Source organism: Vipera ursinii (assembly GCF_947247035.1).
Source record: "Vipera ursinii genome assembly, chromosome: 2".
NCBI classification, from domain to species: Eukaryota; Metazoa; Chordata; class Lepidosauria; order Squamata; family Viperidae; genus Vipera; species Vipera ursinii.
In genome coordinates, this window is record NC_139513.1 from 87,940,192 (window position 1) to 87,962,124 (window position 21,933).

Genomic DNA, 21,933 nt, shown 5'->3' on the forward strand with positions numbered 1-21,933 from the left:
GTTGTTTGCAGTACACAAATCTCAAATGCTTACAGATTTCAGCATGGAATACCAACATATGCCGGCAATTTCAATTTGTCAAAATCAGTCTACATATTACATATACCATCTGAAGCTTCTGAACAAAAGGAATAAATAAATCAAATCAATAAATGCACTGCACTGTTAGTGTCCTTTGGCATTAAAATATCTGCAGATTATGCAATCTCAGTTTGTAACCCTCTGCATTTTTAAAAGTTCTATCATTATTGTCAGTGCTTACCACCAGGAAATGTTATCCTCTTTCTCAGCTCTGAATTTCCCCATTTCAGCCCTTCCCTTCAGGCCCAGCTCTATTCATGTCCACAAAGGTAATTTCTTCTATAGAATGCTTGCTACTTTCATTCCTTTTTCCCAAAGAATTATAAACATTTACTATGGAATGACCACAAACCTCCTGATCTTCAGGGCTTAAAATGGTTTCTTGTTTTTCTTCTCATCTTTTCTTGGCTAGAGAACTATTAAATTTATAATCACCATCTTTATTGGAGAAAACGGAGCAAATTTACTCATCACTTCCCCAAATCCAATCTAGACTCAGGTATTTCTTTCTAAATAGGGCATTCAAGATGGACACAGACAATTATTTGTTGCTTTATCGTTTTGCTGCTAGAGCCACAAAAGAGAGCAGAAAGTGTATCAGAGACTTTGGTTTTATTTGTTTGTATGTGAGTGCTGGGGCCTTGGGAGACACGTGTTATTTTAATGTTTATTTTCATTTTAGAGAAAGTAATTAAATACAAATTTAGAAACATATAACCCATCATTAGTTAAAGGATGGAAAACCCAATACTTGATTGAATTTTTAAATTCTTTTTTACTCAAATTTTAGTTTTTTACTTGACTATCCCAGAGAAGTAGAAATGATTGTGGGGTACATAACATAGGTCTCAGGAGTTCTCAATCCCTCACTGTCTGGGTTCACACAACATGTTAAACTAAAATACTGTTAGCTAATTTATTGGCTCAGTTTATTTGCAAACCTAACCAGAGCAGTTAGGTTATGGTTCTGTGTAGTTTGCAAAGCCAGCAATTGTACTGATTCACAAAATAAAGCAGTTTAATTAACTGTAAATTAGACTGCATTTGTGAACTCAAAACATTACTTCCACTCTCCTTCAATTTGCTTTGTAATTATGAACATACAGTCATGTATCTTTTTTCATGTAACTAGGTCCTGCTAGCAACTGGAGTAGTAAAATCTGGGTTAAATTAGCATTTTTATACAGTTCGTATTTCCCAGCTTTGGGTTTTGCACCTGAGAGTTTGAAATTGCTTTCCTCGATTTGTCTCTTCCATGGAATGAATTAATATTAAGCAGAAAATGTGGATTAGGTAGATTTCCTCCATCAACTACCACTCTTCTGCACTCACAGATTGTAGCTAGTTGCCCAAGTTTTTCATACAATGAACTATGCTTGGGAGAGAGGAATATGGTCTCAAATCATTGCTTTTTTATATTGATATACAATTGGGTTCATACACCATGCTAAGTCACAATGTGTATATTTGGTTTTCAAGTGGGGTTCAAATATAGAGTGAACCCTGACAATTAGTTCATTGAGCAGTAGTTAAGATTTTTGCAGCCCACTTCTATAAATTATATAATCTAATTATTGCTAAAATCAACTGTGATTGCATTTTATGTGGTGTGTGTCTGAAGAGTCTTCTTGTTTTGATGCGTTAGAATCACGAATCAGCAAGTTTTAAGCATACTGCTCCCATCACCTTGAATTCTTTCTTCATTGCTTTTCTTATCTTTGCACTTTTAAAAAGAGATTGGTTATCAAGTCTTCTGGTCCATATCCATATTTGCAAGTAATTTAAAATATAATTAGAAGTCATGTTCAGGGTTACTTTTTGTGCTATATAATAGTTTCACAAAATGTTAAGCAAAGGGTTTTTTATCAAAATAAAGCATCCCATTTAAACTAAAATCCATTTTTTTAAAAAAAAAGTTTATTTCTATCCTCTCTGCTTTAGAGTAGCTTAAAGAAAAAAATGCAGCTTGAATACTTATCAAGTAACTACCATGACAATGTTTAGATGAAGTGAAAAACGTGAAGACTTCAAGTGAAGAAGTTTAGCAAGAGCTCTTAAGCCCACCTCAAGTGTCTTTTTTCCTTTTCCATTCAATTGTGTGTGATTCTCAGAGATTGCCTGGACAGTTTTCTTGATGAGTGTAATTTAGTAGAAGTGCTATGTATCCACAAATGGACTGTATAAGTTCCAGACTTCCATAGATTATTAATTGTTCATAATAACATTATTCTCTCTTAATTCACTTTAAAGGAGCTACCAAATACTATGGATTTTTAAAACAACTTGTAGGGCGCTCCCTGCATTTCAACAGAGGCTATAAGGATTTGTTTTTTTAGTGTTGCTTCATTTTGTTTCTAGAGTTTTTGCTGTTTCTTTGCAGGGCTAATGATATCTCTATCTTGTGTTTTCTTTTTTAAAAAAACACTATTCTTGTAACAGGGCAAATAAGGACTCCCACACCCATCATCCTCATGAAGATTGGAGAACTTGAACATTCTTTACTGTCACAAGGAATTGCATGTGCTTCTTTTGCATTCAAACCCCAGTAGATAACATTTTATTCTAGTTAAGAAGGCTAACCCATATATCAATCCCTTCTTGAATATAAGTCTTACAAATCACCTTATTGGTAGCACCTTTAATACACAATTTGACCCCAAAAGGATATACAAGTTGTACCACGAAGAACATGACGAGGTCATTTCTTTGGTTGTGTGTGCGTGACTTTAAGTCAGTGTTGACTCCTGATTACTATCCTGGAAGTCCCTGCAGTTTTCTTGGCATGATTTCAGAAGTGATTTGCCATTGCCTTCTTTCTGGGGATGAGAGAGAGGAACTGGCCCAAGGTCACCCAGCTGGCTTAAGGCGAGACCAGAACTCACAGTCTCCCGGTTTCTAGCTGGGTGCCCAACTATCACAATGAACTACAAGATCTGATGGTTTTTAAGAACAAACAGAATTTTAAAGCAAAGCATTTGCAAAACTTAGATCAAAGCAATTTTTATTTTAGGTGACATTTGATTTATGCTGTGCCTTTGTATTCTAATGAACAGAAGGTTTTTTACTAACAAACTTTTATACATATTATTTTTTAAAAATTTAATCAATTTGCAAGTAGTGCCAAGATTGCACAGAGTAACCCTGTCCTATAGCTATCAAACATACTCTCCACCCACCCACATACCTGTAAATCAAATATTAATCTTAACTGGAAAGGATATTTTTCCACACTGAATCATGCATAGTGTTATACTACTTTTAAAAAAACCTTTACCTTCAAATAAATATGGAAATAACACAGAAAGGTTAATGTTTTTAATCTTTTATCTTAAATTTACACATTTCAAATCTTGATATATATCCTCTCTCTCTCTTTCTCTCTGAGAGAGAATGAGAATTAAATGTAGCATTCTCTGGGCAAATCTGACTCCTTTCAGTAGTAGTATTATCTTTCCTGAAATTGTGACTCTGAGAGACCTGAGGGAAAGTGGCAATAAGGCCATTTATGTGTGTACATGCACACACATTTATAGAGTCATCCAGCTGAGTATTGTTTCCTCTGCCTGAAGCAGCCACAGAACCAGCTGAGGACAAAGCACGTGCCCACTGGAAGGACTTGCCCCACTCGGTTTGAGTAGTACTGCAGGACCCCCAAAATACAGTAGTCCTCAAAATATAGTTTTGCCTGCAGACTTAAAAAACACAACCTCTTTAAAACAAGTCACTCTTTAAATAGCCCTGCCTCATCTCTGCTTTTTATACAGCGGGTCATATTTTAACTACAGGGTAATCATAAACTTAACTACAGCCTCCCTTTTCCAAGAACAGATAGAAGCTTCAGAGTGTCATGTGGTTCTAAATGTCACACCTTGTACCTTGTTTAAAGGTAGATAAGGGTGTATTGACAAGTTTACATAGCATTTGCAAGCCAAAGTAAGTTCCGTGACTGCTACAAGTCCAAAGCCAGTTCCTTTGGTCAACTGAGATAGCCCTATGTAGTTCATTTTAACTGCACTATTGCAACCTCTGGCTTGTTTTAACAGCCCAAACTCAGACATTAATTCTTAAGTACCAAGAATTCCATCTAGGGCTTAAGTTTTAACAGGAAGAAGTATTAGAAATAGGGTATTAAAATGTCATTTGGATACAGCAAAGTAAGAAATGTAGAATGACAGAAGATGTACAGTTTCTGACAAACATTTTGGTTTGGAGAATAATTTTGAAGCATGTTCTACTTTCAGTATCCCCATCCTTGTAATTATTGTCAGGCAATAAAGCTACCAGATAACTCCCAACTTGAAGCTTACCTGTTTGCCCCATAGGCTTCCTTATTTCAGAAAACATAGATCAAGGTTTTGCCATTGGCTTGGCCTATTTTAGCCTACATTATTCACAACAGAAAGACAAGTAGTTCCAAGACTTCCACTGACAGGTATGTAAGTAGATATTTACTTCTTGTAATATATTTATAAGTATTCCCTGTATACAATTCATTGTCTAGGGACTACCTGTAACATATAATTTCTCTAACTGTCTGCAAGTAAATATTCAAAATTCTTTTCCTGCTGAAGGGGAAACATTTGGTTATCTTATTGTAAGGCTTGAATAAAAAGTCTTACTGTCAGTGGTGTCTGAGTTATCACTGCTGATCGAGTATTTTCGCCGTTTCTCTTCCATCTGTAAGAAAAGAAATTGAACATTACATTTGCTGTTTAAGAAACTCATTATGGCACCAAATCACTGTTATCTCAGGAAATCCACACATCACATTAACCCAGCAGCACCAGTGAATACTTAGCCTAATGACAGTAAATTACTACAGGCTTAAAAAATCATGAAATTTTTAGATGTAACATTATTTTCTTTTCAAGTCTCTGCCTCTTGGATGCCTGAGTGTATCTTGCTTTTAATTATGCAACACGTCTCATAAGTATACTTTTTAAACCACTCCTACAACTTACCCAAATTTAAGGATTCTCCACTAAGGAATTTACTTGGTACGTCCAAAGAAATAATGCAACTAAAATGCTTTCTTGCAACTTCTTATTCACGTTCAACAATCCAATGAATTAAAGAGTTTGGGAGAATCCCTTTGAAAAGCATCCAAGGATAAAATTACAATGGCATGAAACCAAAGTATAAAACATGGATGGAAATGGTTTTATTTTGAAGCAGTTGTATTCCTATAAAAATGGGAAGGGAAAAAGAGGACTTGGACAAGTTAAGTAGCCTCTTGGTAATTTGCTTGGAATCCAAACTCTAGGTGGTTGTTCTACACAGGAAGTCAATAACATACATAATTTTTTTCTCCAAAAATTAAAAGTAGTTGGCCATTTTTCTTAGGATATGAAAAGAATCACTCCAGAATGTAGTCAGCTTTTATTATGCTTATAACAAAATGCTGTTTTCCTTCCACAACAGATTGTTGTAAAATTTTTTTCCCAAAGCTATATGCTCACTAGTTTTTCAGTATGAAACAGGTGACTCAACTAGGTCCCGTTGTGTTACCGTAACTATGTACACTGTAATGTGTATGTGACTGAGTTTAACTTTGTTATACTTTAGTAATCTTTAAAGTGTATTTGTTCTACACCAAATTCAGTTTTGTGTATAACTGCCATATTTACTTTCCTGTGTATGTTTGTGTATATATAGTTATTTCTAGAGTACATTTATTTCTTCTGTGAAATCTAGATGGCAAGCACATTCCCTAAATAGAGGATTCTTTTTGAAGCCCTGGTTTTCATTTCTTTTTTACCCTGCTAATGATTTTTATGAATCCGGAGTAATAAAATCATTTAATGATAATTTCAGTAAGTGAAGTCAAACCTGTTACAATAACTAGAACAAACAAGAGGTTGTATTCCACAGGTTGCTTCCAATTGTACATTAGTACATGTGAAAAAACAGCATGAAAAAGATTATGGGAAGGTTTTACATACAATTTAAAAATATAGGTATATTATTTGCATGTACAGATAATTACCATTTTATAAACCAACTGACACAAGAGGGAATAACATGCCAAATGTAGTGCTGCATATCTATAGCACCTATATAGCAGTATCCCCATGTTACAGCAGAAATTAGCAGATAAGTATTAGTAAACAGCACACATATCTCACCTGGTGGATATCAAATACAAGCTATCTAACTGTATACATAGCACACAAATGCTGGGAAATCATTCCTAGAAGTTACAGATAAGGCACTATCTATACAGATAGTCCTTGACTTACAACCATTTATTTAGTGACCATTCAAAGTTGCAATGGCACTGAAAAAAAATGACTTATGACTGTTTTTCACATTTACAACCATTGCAGAATTTCCCAGTCACATAATCAAAATTTGGATGCTTGGCAACTAGTTCATATTTATGATGGCTGCAACAACCCTGGGTCATGTGATCATTTTTTGCAACTTTCTAATGAGCAAAATCAATGGGAAAGCCAGATTCACGTAACAATTGTGGCAAGGTCATAAAACGGGCCAAAATTCACTTAACTGTGTTGCTTAGTAACAGAAATTTTGGGCTCAATTGTCATTAAGTCAAGCACTACCTATAACTAATTAATTTGAAGCTTTTTTCTTACTTTCCATAGAGTCAGATAAAAAATGTTGAGAGTGAAACAATATCAAATGTTCTGTTACAGCACAGAATCCAATTGTTCAAAAAAAAAAATACAGGTAGTCTTCGTTAACATCCACTTGTGTTCAGTGACCAGTTACAACAGCATTAAATGAGGGGGACTCACAAGGGGTCCCTGCAGCTTCAGTGTGGTCATGTGACTGTAACTCAGCTTGGCAACTGACTTGCAATTACAACGCTGCAGCATGCAACAGCCATGTAACTGCCATTTGCAACTTGTGCTGCCAGTTTCTGACAAGGAAAATCGATGGAGAAGGTAGCAGATGATCACAAATGACAATCATGTGACCATGGGACACGGAGACTGCAAGATTCACCTAATAACAACAGCTGTTACTGCTGGAACAGTGCCACTGTACAATTAGCATGGTCATGTTATAACCACATCACTTCTACAATAGTGTTCTTGGTTCCCACTGCCACTTATAAGTTAGGATTCCCTGTAGTTGTATTTGGGTTCATATGAAATTGTATAAATCTAATCATAGCAGTATCCTGCATCACAAAAATGGGGCAACTGCATCTTCTATTTCCAGGTTCGGTAACCTAAACTGTTCCAGTAGATCTTAAGATACAGATGGCATCCCTTATTAGACAAAAACTAAGTATCAACATCCAAGGGCAAAGGATCCAAGGCAAGCACTAGCTTCTACTAGCTGTGACAAGACTGGATCACAGTCTTCTTGTTGTTCTTCCTACTGTTTTTCTCCCTGTCTCCCCAAGTGACAGGTGTATGTATATGGGAGAGAAAATATCAGAATCTGTTTAGAAACAGGCAAAAGAAGCTACAATTATCTGTTTCCTCATTGCATGAAAAAGTTATCTGCATCATCTTGGGGGTCATAATTTGACTAAACCTTAAGTATTAAGGGCTCATGTATTCCGTTGTGGGGGGAAAAAAGCCTTTCTTGACACACCTGCTTTTTAAAAAGTGAAGCAATGCAGGTGTATCTAGCATGCAATTACAAAATTATCTCATAAAAGGAAACCACAAAGAATCTTAACACGCTGGTCTGAGGTTCTCAAAGCTATCACCAAATAGATACTGTTAACTTTCTCTAAGGCTGAGGGAGGAAAGAACAACCAAACTATGGAAAATAGTTTTGTTTGTGGTTTAATCACTAGAGCTATTAGAAGAAAATTGCACTTGATGACAAGACCACAGGATGCCATTATCCTTTGGAGGAGATGACAATCTGCAAAGGAATTCCCATAAATACTAAATCATAAAACCTTAAGTACTGCTTTCATCTCCAACACATGTGCAATGTTTTAACATACCACTACTATGAATGATAATAACAGTGAACTAACATAAACATTTTACTGACAATGCTGTGGTAAAAAATTGCCCTGTCAAAACATGATTAAAATTACTTCTTGACAATATGGCTATATCAATACTTCTCTCCAGTAATTCAGAGGGAACAGATGTTATTAAAGCAGCCTTGTACTTGACGGCTATTAGATTTCAGGGGGAGAAAAAGGTGCTGAAGATGGATTGAAGACAGTTTATAGAGCTGAAATTCCAACTGAACACAGTATTGATTTTTGCTGACTAGGTCAATGTAAAAACTCCAAAAGGACAAAGGTAAAAAAAAACCTATAATAGGGTAATTCCTGTTTCTTGAAGCTGAGAATAGAAAAATATTTTAGCCAAGTTATTGTGCTATCCTCCATAATTTCCTTAGAATACAGTACCTGTGAGTTATATTTAATGGCATTCTATCTAGATCCAAAATTAGGTTGAATGAAATATATCTATAAAATTCTACTATCCTATTTTTTCATCAACTTCAACCATTTTGCTACTTTCTATTACTTCTATCCTTTATTTTTTACACCTACAGACCTGTGTGCTCTTTCTTGAAAATAGAATTTACATGGGGAAAATCCATTTGAATGCAAGAAGCAGCTTCATTTAGTGAATTGAGTTCCATGAGAACATACTACTCACTAGAATCTGTGTGCCAACACAAGCTAACTAATCTGCGCAATAGATAAATAACTTGGCAGAGATTAGCAGGATTTTTTATGAAGCTATATAATTTTTTAGGGACGCGGTGGCTCAGTGGGTTAGGATGCTGAGCTTGTCAATCAGAAGGTTGGCAGTTTGGTGGGTTGAATTTCGAGTGCTGCGTAACAGAGTGAGCGCCTGTTACTTGTCCCAGCTTCTGCCAACCTAGCAGTTCGAAAGCACGTAAAAATGCAAGTAGAAAAATAGGGACCACTACGGTGGGAAGGTAACAGCGTTCCGTGCGCCTTTGGCGTCTAGTCATGCCGGCCACATGACCACAGAGATGTCCTCGGACAAGCGCTGGCTCTTTGGCTTTGAAATGGAGATGAGCACCGCCCCCCTACAGTCAGAAACGACTAGCACGCATGTGCGGGGGAACCTTTACCTTTACCTTATAATTTTTTCACTTGTAAAATGATGCTAAAAGTCTGGAGCTCATTTCCCTTTTACATCAAGCTTCTCTCCTAAATGGGAGCTTGCAACATCTTACCTTGTTAATTCTGTCTTCCCTGATCTGGTAGCTTTGAAGCTACAACTTCCAAATTTTCAGACATGTTGGTGGGAACTTCGAGAAATGCATTTATTTCTAACACACAAGGAAGGCACCATTTGGGGGAAAATTATGATAACATACGGAATCAAAAAGGACTTTGGAATTCAAATATTAACGCAGAAACCTAAAGGCCAGATACAATTATAGCAGCCTGTCTCAACCTGACGCTATTCACACCTATCAGAGTTTCAACCTCAGATGAGCCACACTGAACTATAGCATCTCTGAGAGATGGCCTGTGCCGGCTTAAATGCATGCCATGTAAAAAAAAAGAAAATCAATAATAAGAATTGTATTCTTGAAGTATTTTTTTCTGAAATAGATTTACAACCAACTTTGCCTTTTAGATGCATTATACATCAGAACTGTTGAGCAATTATCAGAATCTCTTTCACCATAATCCCATAACGTGGCAAATCATGGGCAGAAACTATAGTCTAACTATCCATTCATAACCGAGGAACCATTACAAAAGGCTGATGAAAGATGCTCCCATGCTGGCAGCATTTCCCCAGACGTTACCAGCACACAACGTCACAAAGCCTGAATAACTACAAAATGGGCTGAGGACTCTACTCTTCTATTACTTCTCTCTCAAACAAACAAACCAATAAAGTAAAATATTTGTAACTCAGGGTTAAACTGAGAGGTCCTTGGTGCTCTCTGAGCTTGGTTGTAGATAACAGTCATCACTAGCATGGATTATGTTACCTAATTTGGGTAATGAAATATCTCACAGAGCGCCAAGGACCCCTTCTCTCAAAGGAAGGAAGAGTGTTTTTTCAGAGTCCCCTGTCAACCAACTGTATTGCTGCTTCTGTTGTTGTTGTTAGCTGCGAAGTCGTGTCCGACCCATCGCGACCCTATGGACAACATTCCTCCAGGCCTTCCTGTCCTCTACCATCTTCTGGAGTCCATTTAAGCTCACGCCTACTGCTTCAGTGACTCCATCCAGCCACCTCATTCTCTGTCGTCCCGTTCTTCTATTGCCCTCGATCTTCCCCAGCATTAGGCTCTTCTCCAGGGAGTCCTTCCTTCTCATTAGGTGGCCAAAGTACTTGAGTTTTAGCTTCAGGATCTGGCCTTCTAAAGAGCAGTCAGGATTGATCTCCTCTAGGACTGACCGGTTTGATCGCCTTGCAGTCCAAGGGACTCGCAGGAGTCTTCTCCAGCACCACAGTTCAAAGGCCTCAATTCTTTGGCGCTCAGCCTTTCTTATGGTCCAACTTTCACTACCATACATTGCAACTGGAAAGACCATAGCCTTGACTATACGCACTTTTGTTGACAGGGTGATGTCTCTGCTTTTTAGTGTGCTGTCTAGATTTGCCATGGCTTTCCTCCCCAGGAGCAAGCGTCTTTTAATTTCTTGGCTACAGTCCCCATCTGCAGTGATCTTGGAGCCCAGGAAAATAAAATCTGTCACTACCTCCATTTCTTCCCCATCTATTTGCCAGGAATTGAGAGGGCCAGATGCCATGATCTTGGTTTTCTTAATGTTAAGTTTCAACCCAAGTTTTGCACTCTCCTTCTTCACCTGCAACAAGAGGCTCTTTAGTTCTTCTTCACTTTCTGCCATTAGAGTGGTATCATCTGCGTATCTTAGGTTGTTGATATTTCTTCCGGCAATCTTAATTCCAACTTTTGATTCATCTAGCCCTGCCTTTCTCATGATGTGCTCTGCATATAAGTTAAATAGGCAGGGCGACAGTATACAGCCTTGCCGGACTCCTTTCCCAATTTTGAACCAATCAGTGGTTCCGTGTCCAGTTCTCACTGTTGCTTCTTGACCCGCATATAGGTTTCTCAAGAGACCAATAAGATGGTCTGGTACTCCCATCTCTTTAAGAACTTGCCACAGTTTGTTATGATCCACACAATCAAAGGCTTTAGCATAGTCAATGAAGCAGAAGTAGATGTTTTTCTGGAACTCCCTAGCTTTCTCCATGATCCAGCGTATGTTGGCAATTTGATCTCTAGTTCCTCTGCCTCTTCGAAATCCTGCCTGCACTTCTGGTAGTTCTCGATCCACATACTGCTGAAGTCTAGCTTGTAGGATTTTAAGCATGACTTTACTAGCATGAGAAATGAGTGCAATGGTGCGATAGTTTGAACATTCTTTGGCACTGCCTTTCTTAGGAATTGGAATGTAAACTGATCTTTTCCAATCCTGTGGCCACTGTTGAGTTTTCCAAATTTGCTGGCAAATTGAGTGTAGCACTTTTACTGCATTGTCTTTTAAGATTTTGAATAGCTCAGCTGGAATACTGTCACCTCCACTAGCTTTGTTGTTGCTCAGCTTTTCTAAGGCCCACTTCACTTCACATTCTAGGATGTCTGGCTCGAGGTCAGTGACCACCTCATTGTGATTATCAGGGACGTTAAGCTCATTCTTGTATAGTTCTTCTGTGTAATTTTGCCACCTCTTCTTAATCTCTTCTGCCTCTGTTAGGTCCCTGCCATTTTGGTCCTTTATCATGCCCATTTTTGCATTAAACGTTCCCTTCATTTCTCCAATTTTCTTGAAAAGATCTCTGGTCCTCCCTATTCTATTGTTTTCTTCTATTTCTTTGCACTGTTCATTTAAGAAGGCATTCTTATCTCTTCTAGCTATTCTCTGGAATTCTGCATTCAATTGGGTGTATCTTTCTTTTTCTCCCTTGCCTTTCGCTTCCCTCCTTTCCTCAGCTATTTGCAAAGCTTCCTCAGACAGCCATTTTGCTTTCTTGCATTTCTTTTTCTTTGGGATGGTTTTGGTTGCTACCTGTTGTACAATGTCAAGAACCTCTGTCCATAGTTCTTCAGGCACTCTGTCTATCAGATCTAATTCCTTAAATCTATTTGTCACCTCTACTGTATATTCAACAGGGATATGATTTAATTCATACCTGACTGGCCTAGTGCTTTGCCCTACTTTCTTCAGTTTAAGCCTAAACTTTGCAAGGAGAAGCTCATGGTCTGAGCCACAGTCAGCTCCTGGTCTTGTTTTTACTGACTGTATAGAGCTTCTCCATCTTTGGCTGCAGAGCATATAGTCAATCTGATTTCTGTGTTGACCATCTGGTGATGTCCATGTGTAGAGCCGTCTCTTGGGTTGTTGGAAAAGAGTGTTTGCTATGACCATCGTATTCTCTTGACAGAATTCTATCAGCCTGTGCCCTGCTTCATTTTGCACTCCAAGGCCAAACTTGCCTGTTATTCCATTGCTGCTTCTAGTTTCCTCTAAAAAAAATCTGCCAGGCTTTGACAGTTACTTGTGGTTCTAGAAATCTTGAAATAACAACAATCTGCAGATTAGATTACTAGGTTTCCCCATCCAGCAGGGTAAATGGCATTCTCTACATGCTTTGCACTGTTTCTCTGTTAGCTGTATCATTCTCCCATGCAGAGAACAGGCAGGCTTACAAATCTCTCTGGTTTCTGCAGATCTCTCTGTGAATTATATCACACTCCTACTCCTTGACTTTCAGTATCAACTATCCAGAGGCTTGTGGAATACCGTAAGTAAAGATGGTAACTAATTATGCAATTGAGTCTTCCTCAATCTGACACCTTTCAGATATGTTAGAAGTATCTCTGGCCATGTTGATTGAGCATTCTGGAACTTCCACATTATTTTTTTAAAGTTCCCATTATTTGTACGCTGCCCAGTTAAACAAATCTAGATAGCTTATAACAGCTATGCTAAAACAACTTTAAACCCCCTCAAAAATCTGTTTTTCATTAAAATTAATTTCCCTCAAAAAGACAACAGTTTTCACGAACTTCCTGAAAAACAAAAGGGTAAGTGCTATCCATCTCAGGTAATAAGCTATTTTAAAGTGACATGAATGCCACTGAAAATGTATTTTCCAGGCCTGTACTATTTAATCTCTCTAAAATGGAGTACCAGCAGCAAGCAGATTCCATCTGGATTAAGGCAGTCCCAAAGATAGTAAGGGTCCAAGCCACATAAGCTTTTAATAGCAAACAATCAGAATTTCGAATTAGGTCCATTATCCTACTGGAAACCAGTGCAGCTTTTGGAATATAGATGCTGAACTAACTAGCACTGGTTAGCAATGAACAACTGAGTTCTGTGCCAACTGTGGCTTCCAAGTCATCTTCAAAGACAACCACACTTAGAACAAATTGCAATAATTTGGAAGATCACTACCCACAAACTACTGTCCAGTTTCTTCAGGTCCATGAACAAGTGCAACTGATGGATGTGCTGCAGTACCTGACGAAGCTCCTGGCTGCAGCCTCTACCTTCAGTTCTAGCAGAAGGTCTGAGTCCAGGAGAACTTCCAAATTGCTCATCAGGCCCCCTTTTGGAAGACTATAAGCTCATAAAGAACAATACACAAAGCTATCATGGAACCAGAGTTCGTGCTGGAATTTAGTTTTAGTTTGTTTCACTCTATTACGTAGACCTTTCACAACCTCCAGCACTAGGACTTCCACGACGTTTCCTATTTGGTATAGGTTCCAAATGTAAAATGAACCTCACCACCATACAGATATCAAGTTCTAAACTGAGAGGTTTTTAAACAGATGTTAAAAAAGACTAGAGGGCCATCATTGGATGACTAAGGGCTTGATCTCTCTTTACCTAATAACACTGACTGGGACTCTTTGCTCAGGAAACTGAACAAGAAATGTTACAAAAACGTGCCTCCAATATCCATAACCTCACAGAAAATCCAAAAAGAGACCATGGCTGATGATTCTGAATGCTACAGAGGTATCTAAGCAGATGAAGAATGCAAATTCCTACATCAATCCAATGTATGTTTAGAATCACAATCTTTTTTTTTTAAAAAAAAAGTAATTTATCATTTTAGGGGGCAAATTGGAGAGGCAGCAAAGTTATTAGTCATCAAATAATTTTCTCTGAAATGCTTTGGCAATTAGCATCTCTTCTTGCTTTTTTCTGTCTCTGGTGACTTATTATGTGATAAAGAAGGAAAAGGCACATGCTGTGCTGTGCTGAAAAAGAAATAAAACATTTTCCATTTGTTCTTCCTATTTATCTGTTGTTGGGGTTTTTTAAAAAACAAACAAACAAACACCTTAGCCAGGAAAGTAATAGCAAACCCCAGTGGCATTTTAGAAATCTTTGAATCACTAACTACCCTCTAGCAATCCATTTTGTTCTTATTTTCTCAGCTGAAATTAGATGGATAGTTCAGCACTGCTTAGCCCTCATGTTAATAATATACTGTTGTACTTTTAAAAAAAATAAAGCTAATGTTTTCTTGGATAGGTAAAATATCATTAAAATGTTTTGCTGGAGGAAAAAGGCTGCTGAGAGATTGGCTGCTTCCACAGGGAGTTCTCCTAAGGGCAGAACTCAAAGGATATTGTATAACTATTCCATATTTCCCTTATTAGTAGTTATTTTGGAAAGAAAGCAGCAGCACCAGTAGAAAAATACATTTGGACCCTTCCCACCCACAAATTCTATAATTAGGCTAGACATGTCCAGAACAAGCTTTGTCCTACACTTTCTTTAGTGATGTCATCAAATGTTTCCTCTACATTTTGGGAATCAAAAGCTAGAACTCCTGGCTAAATTTGGATTCTGTCTCTACAATTTACAGGTGAAATATCTTTCCATCTGCAGCGTGAGGTAATACAGATCAAGCCCACATTTATAACCATGGTGAATATAGTTCTCTTTCACAATTCAAGCAAGAGGACTCATGAGCTTATAAAAGCCTTGGAATTGTACAACTTTCTTAAAAATACCCCGCTGGGAAAAATACTTATTAAAATTGTAAAATTGTATAAAAGCAAAGAAGACTTCTAATCATGATTACGGTATTCCATTGGCAACTAAGCAAATCCAGAATTCCTGGAGCTATCATTTCTATTAACTAACAACATATTTATTCTTATGATAAGTGACAAAAGGGGAAGACAAGCTAAAGAGCACAAGTGCTTTCTTGTACGTCACTAAACTGCACACTCATGAAAGCTGTTCTCAGGAGAACCAGGGTCATCCTGCATAGCAAAGACAGGAGAGGAAAGAATTTGTTCCCACTGCAAATAAACATCTTTACAGTACTTTTTTCTTTAAATGACTCAGTTGAAGTCATCCATTTATAGGATGGTGTAAAACATTTCTTCATATTGAAAAAAAATACAAACATACATTCTATTCTACTAGGGATCTTTGCAAATTTCTCTTGTGGGGGAAAAAATCTTGTAATCAGAACTCCACCCTATTCCTTTGTGCACCAACTGCCCTCACTCTACATGTGAACAAGACATACAGAATGAAGAACCTATATATCTCAAAGAAAGGCATGATCATATGACAATTCTAAAGAATAGTAAGATTGCTTCAAACTTGCCCTATCCAACATACTTAACAAACTGAACAGCGGCCGACATTCTCAGTTATGCCCTACTCCACTAATAACGCTACTTCTGACTGTTGAGACCTTTCCTGACGAAACTAGTGATGTATCTTGCTGACACACCATCACACATAGCACATTGTTCAAATGGTGAAAATTAATTACCGGTTTCTGTTACCTGTGCCAAATGAAAGAATCAGAACTTGACCTGTGCCTTGCACGAAGAGAGGACTAGATTCAATCCACCATTTCCCAACAGGATTAGCAAAGACATTTGTCCCAAATGTCTGGAAGACCATGGCAGTCAGTCTGTAGAAAAACCTGGAAGTTTAGGAGCTAATGACTCAATGTATGTTTCTGCAACACATGATTTGAGCTCTTATTCCATCTTACATCTATCTTCAGTCCCAGAAAAATATCGTTTTTCCATTTGATTTTCATTATTAACATGTTCCAAATGTTATACTGCATTTTCTTGTCTTGCAATTTAAGGTTTCCCAAATGTTTAGAATGGTGAGACCATTCCATGTATTATTCCAACTTCCCCTTTATTTACAAGCCAATTTGTGGAAAATCTATTTTTTAACAAACTGATGAGACATTTGTTAAATTATCCCTACGGGAACGCCATCGCCTTTGGACTGGAGTATTTAAAAATAAGAGCCAGATAATACTTTCTCTGGTAATTAGAAGAGGGTCATGCAGACAAAGCAAAGGAAGCAATATCCAAAATACCCTGCAAAACTGATTGAGTTGTCAGTATAAATTATATTTCAGGTGCTGGGAAAGTCCTAGACTAGCTGTTTCTGTAGTTTAGAATTTAAGCACCAGAAAAACCACCTAGAAAACCGGAATGGATTTATCATAATGGAATCACAACTATCTGCAACTGTACAGCCTAAAGTGAAAACATACACTGGTGGGGGGGGGTCGATAAACTCAGTGAAACAGTGAATAAGATTCCTTCCATAATCAGTCATAGAAATGCATTATTATAGCACTTTTCTGTTCCTGTCCAATGAAGAGGCATAACATAAACCAGGCACCTTGTTTACACAGTAGTTAATCCTTCAAAGGATGGAAAGAACAAGGCATATAAAAGTCTTTCCACCACTAGGAATCTTATATCTTGTTTTAATACACACATACACACACACACTCACCAATTCAACACTAGATTAACAAAGCAACATTTACTAAAGCTTGTGGATCATTTTTTTTATTAATTTCAGACAGGAATTTAACCTTTTCATTGTACACTATTTATTGACTTCTATTTTGAAAATCCAAGGAAATTCCAACACTTCAGAAGGCTGCAGTTTATGCAGTATGGATTATGAAAATGTGTACTATTTCCTGGATTTCTGAAACCCAAGTGGAAATTGAAAATATAATATCACTGTAAAGTAAAAATTACTGAATATGGATGAAGTATTTCTTACAAAATCCATATGGTTCAATAAATCTTTCATAAGATGTTTGAATCTGATCCTGTATATTATTTCATAAGTTGGTCTTTATTCATATGATGCTTGCTATACCTAATCTTGTTTTCAGTCTCTTTCACCTCTTGGTTGCTTTTCATTCCATTTTTCTTTGGGGGAATTTTCAATTTTATACCTGTTTATTTCAGCCTACAGCAGTTTCCAAGCTGAACAGCTGGCCCTCTGCTGGAGAATTAACAAAAAGAGGAGAAAGAGACCCAATAAAACTATTTTTAAAATCTCCTACCATAACCTAACCTTCATGTTCAACAGGAGTTGTAAAAACATTGCAGCAATTAAGTAACTTGGAAATTCGAATTATTAAAGCTTCTCGGGCAGTGAAAGAGCAGGGCCAATAGGACAAGTTGATCAATTAAACTCCTCTCCACTGAGAAGACAGAGCCAGTAAACAAAACTTTCCTGCCATCAGAGACGAATCATTTCGGCAGTCTTTGGCTCTGTCTTCAACTTTTTAATCCAATTTTCGTCAAAAGTGTTGATGAATAATAACAGCAATAATGAAGAATGAAATGCTGGGGGTTTTTCCCCCAGAATCATTGGGCGTTTTGCGATCGGTATTCTCTCTGAATGTCCTCATTTGGCAGTACTTCCTAAAACATCTGTCTAGAAATTAGATTAACTAACAGAATGGAGGCCAATTCCTTTAACTTCTCTCTAAAGATCACAAAGCCAACAGGTTGGACAAAATCATGAGGAGGACCCAGGACAACCGAGAACCCGGTGGTCTCAAACATTTTCAGTTTTAGATCCTCATCCCTGATAAAGGGATTTATCAGGAAGCACAGAGCCTAAATGTGCTTAGACACAATCCTCCCTTGGTTATTTCTTTTAGCCCTCATCACAGGAAGAAAGTTGTCTCTTCCCCCCCCCCCCCCCCGGATTGCTGTGTAAACTCCAAGTAGAAAAACTGGACAAACTCAGTCACAAAGCTAAGAAACCTGATGCTAAATGTAGTAGGTAAGTTCTCCCCTTCTTGATATCCTTATTCTCTCCAGGTGCCCCGGTGGGATTTCCAATACCTTAGAATAGGGAAAACTCTCTTCCCCTCTCCTACCACATTTCTCTGCTTCAGACATTCTTCATCCAGTTATTCTTGTATAGGTTTTGCTTACTAACACAGAGGAAGTAGGTAACTGCTCAGAGGATTTCACAGGTCTCCTTCCTCTTCCCTACAAGGTTTGAGCAGGATGGGTAAGTGGCCTATACTGAGGAGGTAAGAACGCTAAATCAGCGTAATGAATCTCTTATGAAAATTGCTCAGAATGTCAGAATTCAGTGTAGAACAGCCTTTTTCAAACTCAACTACTTCACTAATGTTAAAAGGTAAAGGTAAAGGTTCCCCCGCACATGCGTGCTAGTCGTTTCCGACTCTAGGGGCCGGTGCTCATCTCCGTTTCAAAGCCGAAGAGCCAGCGCTTGTCCGAGGACGTCTCCGTGGTCATGTGGCCAGCATGACTGGATGCCAAAGGCGCACGGAACGCTGTTACCTTCCCACTGTAGTGGTCCCTATTTTTCTACTTGCATTTTTACGTGCTTTCGAACTGCTAGGTTGGCAGAAGCTGGGACGAGTAACAGGCGCTCACTCTGCTAGGCGGCACTCAGGATTTGACCCGCCAAACTGCCAACCTTCTGATCGACAGGCTCAGCGTCCTAACCCACTGAGCCACTAATGTTGCTGAAATGCAAATTAGTAGATAGATAGAGACTGGTTTATAATGCAAAAAATTCTCATTAATATGCCAGCTTCTAAGATCAGTTATGGAATCCCAAAGGGATTTGTAAGTCTTGGAAAAATCAGCCTGGAAAAGAAGAACAAAGTGAGTTCCATAACAGGAGACATTGGCCTGAATTCCTGCTCCACTTGTCATTCAGCTTGAAGCTACAAGATGTGGGCTATTTAGTTCTACTGGAGCAGAATCTAATTCTGCTGAGTGGGCAGATTAAAAGGTATTAGCATGGTGGAGTTTCCAAGCTTAGTCCTGGCACCTCCTCTCACAATAGCTGGTAGTCACAAATGGCTTTTCCTTTTGCCTTGGGCCCAGGAGAGCAGCTGTCAGGCAGGGAAGGCAGTATTGAATTTGCTGACTTTTTGATCCACAAACACTTCAGCTCAAAATTAGAAGTGAGGAACAATCTGGGGAAGGAGCCAGAATGCCAGCAATGTCTTGCTTTTGTAGAAGCATCTATTCAGATTGACCACCCCCATCCCTGACACAGAAGAGGAAAGGTTGTCTGCTGGAAAACTGAAGCACAGTATTAAAGTATTTCACGTGGAGAACATACAATAATCTCTTCTGCACAGGAACCATTGAGAAAGAACTATTTAGTTAAGAATGGGAGAATCTCCTCTAAATGGGAATTTTTTTTTGCCCTACCTTCCTTGGGGGCCCTCATTAGAAGGATTGTTTGGTGGACCTGCTTCTCTTTTTTCAAACCAGGAATGATAAAAGATTATAAAGATTATAAGAACAATCACTGAGTTCCAGAAGCTACATTTTAGAAACAGATGATGTACCTGTTGATTCTGTGAGGAGTCTGCAAATCCCTTCAGAAGATGACTAATACTTGCTCTGGGTTCATACTGCACATAATTTTAAAATAATTAGCTGGGTTTAAATGTCAACCATTAAAGGCAGACTAGCCCAAAACCTACTCCTTCAGGCACGAGCAGAAAATTAATGTTGCCAGTCTATTTAAGGGGAGCAGGAATAAGGACATTATTATGAAAATGATAACATTTTCATTTAACAAGCTGCTGTTAGATATGACAACCTATTATTAACATTCATGCCTTCCAGTTACAGTATTACCTGTAGCAACCAAATCTTTCTACCTAGTGAGGTGGCCCTATTTTGTTGGAGTATAGGTTTCTTATTTTTTGTTTTAACAGTGTTTTAGGCCCTGTTCAAGGAACTTGTGAATAAGCTATTTCTACATTTAGATCCCTTTATAACTTATCCATAGCTTCTGCCTGATTTAAAACATAAAGTGTTTTCAATAAGTATGCCCAAATTAGTCTGCACTTGTAAGAAATAAGTTAGTTCCTCTTCCGCAAGTGGACTACTGGTTAAGTGGACATCACAGTGAACACTCAAAAGGAAGCAAGTCTTAAGGAACAGACATCTTCTAAAATTCATTAAGTCCTTCAAATCTTCTACTTTTTCCCATTTTATTCTAGGCTGTTGGTTATTGCTGCAGGTTTCCTTCTCGCTTGAGAGATCACTTTATCACTTCGATGATAAGCTATACATAGAAAGACAGGTATCATTATTTTTCATTATCCTTATTTTCCTTAATATGCAAAGGAAATCTCTTTTCATCTCTTCATTTTTAAAAGTTAACATTGGCTATATATTAGAAGCTAACATATTTTACCATGAAGAAAAGGTGCATCTCTGAAAATATAAGCAAATGTAAGCTATTCACTTGCATTTTATAGATTAATATATTTAACTTTTGTGCATATGTACACATGTGCACTGTAAAACTGCATTTAGAATCCTGAAAATTGATGTTTTTATTTTTAAGGAAGTTTTTACTAATTGCTGATAGGGAAAAAGCCCTCTCTTCCACAAAACCAATTTTTATCTTTAGTATTACATTCAGACATTATACAGCTGAAGATAACAACTCAAAATAAGAATATAATAAATGATGCCATGTCAATCAGCTGTGTATGGACATTTCATGGAAATGAAAGGCAAATTACAATCAGCTTGTATACCCAAAGTATGCTGATGAACTGCATACCACAATTCCAAATATATGTGAAAGTGAAGTTTGGTGTTGGACAAGTTAATCTGTTGTAAAAGGCTTACATTAATAAATATATACATCTGAATATTATGCCACTCATGTTTTATATCTACAAATAACATATATATGAATACATCAGATCGCAGCAACAATTTGAACATTACTTGAATAGTTGGAGAAGTTCCCATAGCACTGAAACTCTTAAACTTTAGCATCATGTATTATAATTTTGGATATATACAGCTCTGGTCTGCTAAAGCAGGGGTCCCTAAATCCTGGGCAATGGCCCATTTGGAATTAAGCTATACAAGCAGCAAACAAGTAGGCACATGTGCAGCTCCACTTCCACGAGTGGCAGCACTCACACATGAAGTTCCATTTGTGCAAGCAAAGCTCCATTCGCTGTTCACACAAATGGAGTTGTGTGCTCATGTGAGCACCTGCCACTCACATGGAACCATCCCCTTCCCCTCCCCTGATCTGCTAAGCCAGAAAGGTTGGAGACCACTGTGCTAAAGAACCCCACTCTAAGAGAAAAATATTATGCCTCAGTGCCAGATCACCTTGCCATGAACATTTTATACATCCCAATACCAGTGATGATAACTAAGTGCTACAGCTTTCACTTTTTACACATTGCTTCCAATATCTCTAACAACATAGATTTCAATTCGCATTTCAACCTGATTTTGTCACTAAACTATTTTGATCACCTGAGGGGGGGGAAAAAGGAACAAGAGACAGTAAACTAATTAATTCAGCTCAGTGTCACAGAAGTGTTTATTGTACTATCATCAACCATATTATTCTTCTGGACTGAGTGGAAGACACTGAATTATAGTAATTTCAGTCATATTCATGTGGCTTTTACATTATACGGTCCAGTATTATTTACTTTTAATCTTTGATGACAGGAAGTTCTATATTTTTTCTTTCCTCTCTTTAGCAAAAGGAATGACAGGGGCAATATTTGAGATCTTGTAATAGCAATAGAATGTACAATATAAGGGCCTAAAAACTGC

The 21,933-nt window shown here is 37.8% G+C and overlaps 1 protein-coding gene across 3 annotated transcripts in view; it reads right to left on the minus strand.

Moving 5' to 3' along the window:
• JADE2 (jade family PHD finger 2) overlaps positions 1 to 21,933 on the minus strand; it is a 202,517-nt gene that overhangs the window by 170,756 nt on the left and 9,828 nt on the right. For all 3 annotated transcript variants that reach the window (XM_083352702.1, XM_083352701.1, XM_083352700.1), the window contains exon 2: positions 4,701 to 4,758. In XM_083352702.1, coding sequence (XP_083208828.1) covers positions 4,701 to 4,758 — 58 coding nt within the window. The remainder of the gene's footprint in view (positions 1 to 4,700; positions 4,759 to 21,933) is intronic.